Consider the following 7,285-nt stretch of genomic DNA (forward strand, 5'->3'; position numbering starts at 1 on the left):
TAGCCTGGTCACTGGTTAGTAAATAATTGATCCCTCATCTCTCTCTTTCTTAGAGCTCTGAATTTGAGAAGTAATGGCAGTGAAATAGATTCTGTGGAGAAGAGAGACAGGCAAAAAGAGGCTTGAATTGATCAAAGTAAAAAAGATAGAGGATACTGTAACCAAGGTTCTGAAAACCAACGCTAAGAGAATGTCCGAAGGAATTATATTTTGAAGATTCCAAAACTCTATATTTGAAGTTTAAATGTGTTTTTTTCCAAAACCAAAACTTCAAACTCAACTTCAAAAATATTTATATTTTATAATATGGTCATTTATATTTGTCATAACTAATTTGAATTCATAAAACTTTCGTAAATAACTAGCACATATATAAACATATTACAACGATATTAATTAATAAAATATTCTATTAAATAAAAAAATTTAAATAAAAATAACTTAATTAATATTAAACTTCAAACAAAATATCATATTATTTCACAAAATGATTTTCGTAATGCATATATGATCTATTAATGCATTTCGAAGTAAAAATGGCTCTCTTCATTTTAACTTTGTAGATTACGAGCTAAAAGTTATTGAAATCTGGTAATATTGATACTTGTAAATATAATAGATCGGAACAAAAAAAGTAAAAGAGAAACATAAAATATTGCTAAAAGACTAATTTCTTTTTTTGATAATATTAATACTCGTGAATATATTCAATATGAAAAAGAAAGAATTGTCCGAAAAATGACATCAAAAACAACAAAAACAACGATCATCAATTACACAAAAAATTTGGACAATATTTGAAAATTTGAAGGTTCCAAATCAAACTTACCAGACTATTAGTGATGTTGTAATAGTTATGTTTTCATATAATGTTTTAAAAATCTTTTTGTTAAGTTTTTTGTATAGTTATTGTTGTCTAAATCTAGCTTAAAATATTTTAAATCTTGTTTTTAAGTTTTATTTAATTTTATGTGTAAAATTTAAAATCTGCAAACAAATTTAAAATATATATGAGATATAATTTTTTTAAGGATTAAAACAATAAACGAGAAAATATTTATGAATCATAAAAGTGATGTGTGATTATAGGGACCAAAATGCAAATAAAAATACGAAACTTCAAATTTGAAGTTTTGAGTAGTGAAACTTCAAATATAGAGTTTCACTCCTCAAAACTTCAAATTTCTTTTTGGAGAGGAAAAAACTTCATATTTGAAGTTATAAAATGTCTTTTGGAGACGTTCTAAACCCAGCCTAGGCAGCAACTCAGTACTGTACGAATTTTTTTTTAAAAATATAATTTATACTGATTCAAATTGGTTTAAATTGTTTTAAATCGGTTAAAAATTGTTTAAATCGATCTACATTTATCTAAATATGTTAAATTAAGAAATAATATTATTACAAATATGCAAATTTGTCTAATTCTTTTTTGTATATCTAATTTTGATAATTCATCACAATAATTTTATAATTAAATTTAAAAACTAAAATAAGCCATATAAATGTATAAAATATATAAAATAAATCAATAATTTGCTGACGCCTAGGCCTTGACTAGGTCTCATATAATCTGCTTAGTCGGTAGTCTTCTATAAAGTGCCTAGCTACCGTTTAGAAATTTTTAGAACATTGACCGTAAGTCCCGTAACAATTAGAGAATAAAAGGTTGGAAAAGGAATTGGGCGTCGTCATTGAGGGTCTCGCATGGCTGCTTATGGAAACGGAGAACACGTCATTCTTTTGGGATGATTACTACAATATCAACTTTCAACCAACGCCATTATATTTTCATTTCATTGACCAACTCTTTTTAAGAATCCTCACTACGACGTCGTTCTATGCCATTCTCATAAAATATATTCCATCTGTTCCTAAATGTAAGATGTTTAAAAGAAATTTTATGTTTCAATATGTAAAATGTTTTCATATTTCTTGGTTCTTTTAACTATATCAAAATCTGTGAATCAAATTTAATAGTTTTATTTTGTAATTGATTAAATAGTTTTTAATTTATAGTTTTAATAATATTTTTTAGATAAAAAGTAATTTTTTTAATAAACATGTTTTATTTAAAACATCTTATATTGAGAACGGAGGGAGTGATTTTTTTTAACCATCTCTATTAAGGTTTGCTGATGAAGTCTTCCAACTTAATTCAGTCATGGGTCATACATACTATTTTATGTAGGGTTTGCTGATAAAGACGAGCGCTTTAAGGAAAAATTGTCCGACAGAACTAATTAGCCCACGTTGTCTTGATTTTCATCTATCGCCTAGCAAAAGTCGAAACCATACGTTTAAAAAAAAATGTAATCGAGTAGATTTTGACCATGATCGGTTAGTTCTATCGAGTCTCCTTAAAGCAGCTTAATTCAGTCAGGGACAATACTCTATGTAATATGTGTATGTATATTATCACTTATCAGTGTATGTATCAATTGAAAAACTAACTTGCTTATCAGATAAATCTTCTAGAAAAATCGAAAAGTCTTCTCAGATAAACAAGTTAGTTTTTCAGTAAACCAAAATTTTGCAGATATTTGACTTTCTAAACAAGTTAGTTGAGAAGTTTTTTCTGGTATTTTAGAGAAACTTTTAAATACAAAAATAAGTTAATATTTGCAAAGGAAAACTTCTCAAGATGTATGTTGTAGAGTAGATTTCTCTAGAAGTCTTCCTTTGTAAATTTGACATTTGCAAAAATCACCTAAATGGAAGATTTCCTAATAAACTTTCATTTTCTCTACAATTAAAATGATTTTTTAATATTTTCTTATTAATTCTTACATATTAGTCAATATTGTGACTCTTGCATATAAGAAAATCATAACTTATTTGATGATAATTATGAAGTTACAAATATTCATGTTTACTAATGTTTCTAGCTAATCCGAGAAGAATTTTTCAGTGCTAAGTAACTTCAAGATATGTTTTTTTTTTACTTTCAAAAGTGTTAAATAACTTCAAAAATATCAAGTCATGTGGTTTAATGTGTCTTCTTAGATCATAAGATATAATTTTTAACTTCCATAAGATTTAAAATTTCAATTTTCATTTAAAATTCAGTTTTGATCTTTTGTGAATTTGACATAGTTTTCTTGAGAAGTCTTCACTCTTAGTTTTAGTAAATTTGATTAAGTTTTTGTGTTGTTATGTTTTGTTACGAGTAGGTAGAAAGGTTAAAAACTTTTTTGACATGTTGTATCAATAACTTCAATAATGTCAAGTATTTTTTGCAAAACATGAACATATTTACCAAATAATTTTCATTAACATCTCTTCAAGTTTACAAAAGAATTCACAATCAAAAGAGTACACATACATGTCATAAAACATACCATAAACAAAACTATTATACATGGAGCTAGATATCATTCCTTGACATAGAGAAGTTTTGCCTCCACTTGACATCATCCCTTTGTACTACTTTGGGCATAAGATTTCGGAAGACTTTCTGAAAGACTCTTCCAGGAATTTTTCTATCATAAAATGCATTAGAATACTTTGGGGGAAATCACATTTTAAACCCTGAGAGTGTCACATTCTCGCACTTTAAACACTGAACGTTTTTGACTAGCACTTTAAACCTGGAAAGCGACATTTTTATCATAACAAACCTCCAATGAGGTTTACTTGTTTACCAAGTCAACGAGGTTTCTATTCATTTTGTGATGACGTATCGGTTTCTTTCTTTTTTTTTCTTTTTTCTAAAAAATAAAAATAAAATACATAGAAAATTTGAAAAAATTCGAAAAAGTCAATTTATTTGAAAAATTCAAAAAATATAAAAATAAAATTTCAAAATTAAAAATAAAATAAAATATTTAAAAAAATTAATCCAATTATAAACCAATAAATATATATATATATATAATATAATAACTTGAATGGTGATACTAGATTCTGTTTTTTTTTTTTTTTTTGATTTTTTTTAATTTTTGATTTATTAATACTTAACTTATTAAATTTTTGTGAAACTATAAAATATCTCATAGGCCACTTAAAATGTTTTTGACCTTAAATAAAATACTGTAAGTTAGTTTGAAATATAATTAAGAGATAGAGAGGTATGCTTTTGGATTTGTATATGTTAGGTTTTGGTATGAGTGGAGCTTCTTAGATAAGTAACATATATTTTAGTTTATCTACAGTTTGATTAGTTATTTATTTAATTTCAAAGTTATTTACTATTTTTAAGAACTTCACTTATAAGTTAATTTCTTTTTAAACAAACTTAAAATTACTAAAATAAATATCATTTTAATAAATAATACCAATAATAGGATTAATTTTGAAAATTTAACAAGTTAAGTATTAATAAATCAATTTTTTTTAAAAAAAATCAAAAACCATAAACCAGAATCTAGAATCACCATTCAAGTTATTATATTATATATACTTATTGGTGTATAGTTGGATTAATTTTTAAAAATATTTATTTTATTTTTAATTTTGAAATGTTATTTTTATATTTTTTTGAAATTTTAATTTTTTTTATTTTTTCGATTTTTTCGTTTTTTCGAATTTTTTTAAATTTTCTATGTATTTTATTTTTTATTTAAAAGAAAAAATAAAAAATAAAAAACCGACACGTCATCACAAAATGAATAGTACAGGTCACCTAGTTAACTTGGAGGTTTGTTATGATAAAAATGTCACTTTCAAGGTTTAAAGTGCTAGTTAAAACTTGAGAAAATTGCTAAAAGAGAACAAGAAAACAGCATAGTTGTCCCTATGGTATAAATCTTTTTTTGTCCATTTTTTCTCCGTTTTACCCTTTCCATATGTTAAAATTAATGAAATAAATAGTTATATGAATCAGAAAAATTATTAAAAATATAAACAATTAATAAAACACCCATTTACACAAACACATATTTTTTTTGGGTTGAAAAACATAATAAATAATATTTTTAAATTACGTTCTACTAAAAGTAGAATTCTGTTTCTACACAAAACGGGTAAGTAGAAAATGAATTCTAGAATGAACACATCCATCTACTTGTTTTAGAACGTACAAACTACTTTTTACTATAATTCTAAATATGGGGAATACGTATTCTACTATTTGTAATGATCGCTACTTTTATTCAGAAAACTGTTTCTACTTTTATTGAGTATTCTAAGTTATCAGGAATGCAAAATCTAAAACATATACGAACGTCCACATAGTGTAGAAATTACATTCTGGAATTTTGTTATGTTCTACACAGTGTAGAAGGTGCCTTCTACGGATAAAAAAACTGAATTTTCGAAAATTAAGGAAGTTGCAGTTTTTAAAATATTCTCAAAATATTCTAACTTCCTAAAACGTGTTTTCATTGATTTGGTTCGTGAAAAATTAAAAAAAAAATCGATTTTGAATGTTCTTCTTCACCAATCTATGATTTTCCAATAATTTCTCTATAGTTTGTCTTGTGATTTTTACAAACTCTTGTTCTATGATGCATATCTATACAACATGTGGTGTTTGGGAGTTTGGAGCAACCACGGGATGGGTTTTTACGGCTGATGAGAGAGGGGCTAGGCTACTGTTATTGGAATCAACTTCTACCTTAGAGGATTTTAAAAGAATGGTTTTGGAAGATTTTGATATGGAAGAAGATAGCTTACCCGATTTGGAGTTGAGTTATCTACCTAATGAGTTGATCAATACATCAACTTGTCCGCCTGTGATCATTGCAAATGATCGACAGCTTCAGAATTTTGTTTGTTTTGTTCAAAAGTGTGTTTCTACTCGATTGTGTGTAACATCTAAAGCCAAAGTTGAGAATCTGAATGAACCAGACTTTGATCTTAACAAGTCGCCAGCTGATTCAACTACTGCTCAAGAGGAGGGAAACTCGGTTGATAGGGGGAATGAACCAGCTCCTGTGTTTGTTGAGAGGCAGTGCGAGGAAAAGAAAGAAAAGATTAGAAGAGTCGAAGTTGATGAGGATGCCTATCATGCCGATACCATGATCTCGGCCAAAGAGGACGTACATAAGATGTCAAAGTTTTCTGTGCTCAATGTTGTTAAGAAGGGACAATTGTTTGAGAACAAAACTTTGTTGAAGGCGACTTTCGAGATATGTGCAATGAAGCATAACTTTCACTATGAGGTTATCAAAACGGATAGACAACTTTGGTACGTTAGATGTGAGGATAATGCATGCAATTGGTGTGTTCGAGCAGAGTGTTTGCAGGATTCTGAATATTTCATTATCAAAAAGTATGTCGGTGAACATACATGTGCACCTTCAAACAAAACCAAACCGGGTAGGACTGCTTCGGCCAAAACTATAGGCAGTCTGATTATGCATAGGTATGAAGGGGTTAAGGAAGGGCCGAAATGCAATGATATAATACAGATTATGCTTATGGATCATGGCTGTGAGATCACGAAATCTTTAGCATGGGATGCTCGTGAATATGCGGTTAATGCTGTTAGAGGTATACCAGAGAGAAGTTATGGAAAAATACCGAAATACTTGCACATGCTCAGAGAGGCTAATCCGGGAACACATTCATCGTATGAGATTGACAGCAAAGGGAGATTTCGGTACCTGTTTATTGCATTTGGGCAATCGCTACGAGGATTTAACAGAGTCATAAGGAGGGTTATTGTGGTTGATGGCACTTTTCTGAAGAACAAATACAAAGGAGTTCTATTGGTTGCAACTGCTGTAGACGGAAATTCTAATTTGTATCCTCTTGCATTCGGAGTAGTCGACTCAGAGAATGAAAATTCTTGGGAATGGTTTATGAGACAACTAAATAGTGTCATTGCTGATGATCATCATTTGGCTTTCATTTCGGATAGACATGCGGCCATTGCTAAGGCGCTTGAGACTGTGTATCCAACAGCTAAACATGGTATTTGCATTCATCATTTGTTGAATAATGTGGTAACATATTACCATGGGAAAGGACTTGTTGGGTTGGTTGCAAAGGCGTCCAAGGTTTATAGAGTTGCTGAGTTTGAAAAGATATTTGCTAATGTGTGTAATATCAGTCCGACAATTGGAAAATACCTAAGGGATGCTGAAGTCCAAAAGTGGGCAAGATGTCAATTCTCTGGATATAGATATGACATAAGGACAACAAACCCTGCCGAATCCATCAACTCTGCTTTGCGTTCGCCGAGAGAGTATCCAATCATTCCCTTGTTGGACAGTATCAGAGAAATGCTGACTCGGTGGTTTTATAACCGTAAGAAAAAGATTTCAAAGCATAATCATCCTCTTACCATAGATGTGGAGAAAAAGATTGAAAGGAGAACCGAGAAAGGCAAAAGATTTGC

At 28.9% G+C, this 7,285-nt stretch overlaps 1 protein-coding gene across 1 annotated transcript; it reads left to right on the top strand.

Annotated features, from left to right (window-relative positions):
- The first annotated feature begins 5,447 nt into the window (after positions 1 to 5,447).
- Positions 5,448 to 7,255, top strand: LOC106330104. The gene is made up of 2 exons (XM_013768654.1): positions 5,448 to 7,180; positions 7,237 to 7,255. The coding sequence occupies exons 1-2, from the start codon at positions 5,448 to 5,450 to the stop codon at positions 7,253 to 7,255; spliced, it is 1,752 nt and encodes a 583-aa protein (XP_013624108.1).
- Positions 7,256 to 7,285: the final 30 nt, after the last annotated feature.

The sequence above is a fragment of the Brassica oleracea genome, chromosome C3 (genome assembly GCF_000695525.1).
Source record: "Brassica oleracea var. oleracea cultivar TO1000 chromosome C3, BOL, whole genome shotgun sequence".
Classification (NCBI taxonomy): domain Eukaryota; kingdom Viridiplantae; phylum Streptophyta; class Magnoliopsida; order Brassicales; family Brassicaceae; genus Brassica; species Brassica oleracea.

Bases quoted from the DNA above. Each gene is read 5' to 3' on its own strand.
- LOC106330104 (XM_013768654.1), top strand. From the start codon at position 5,448: ATGCATATCTATACAACATGTGGTGTTTGGGAGTTTGGAGCAACCACG.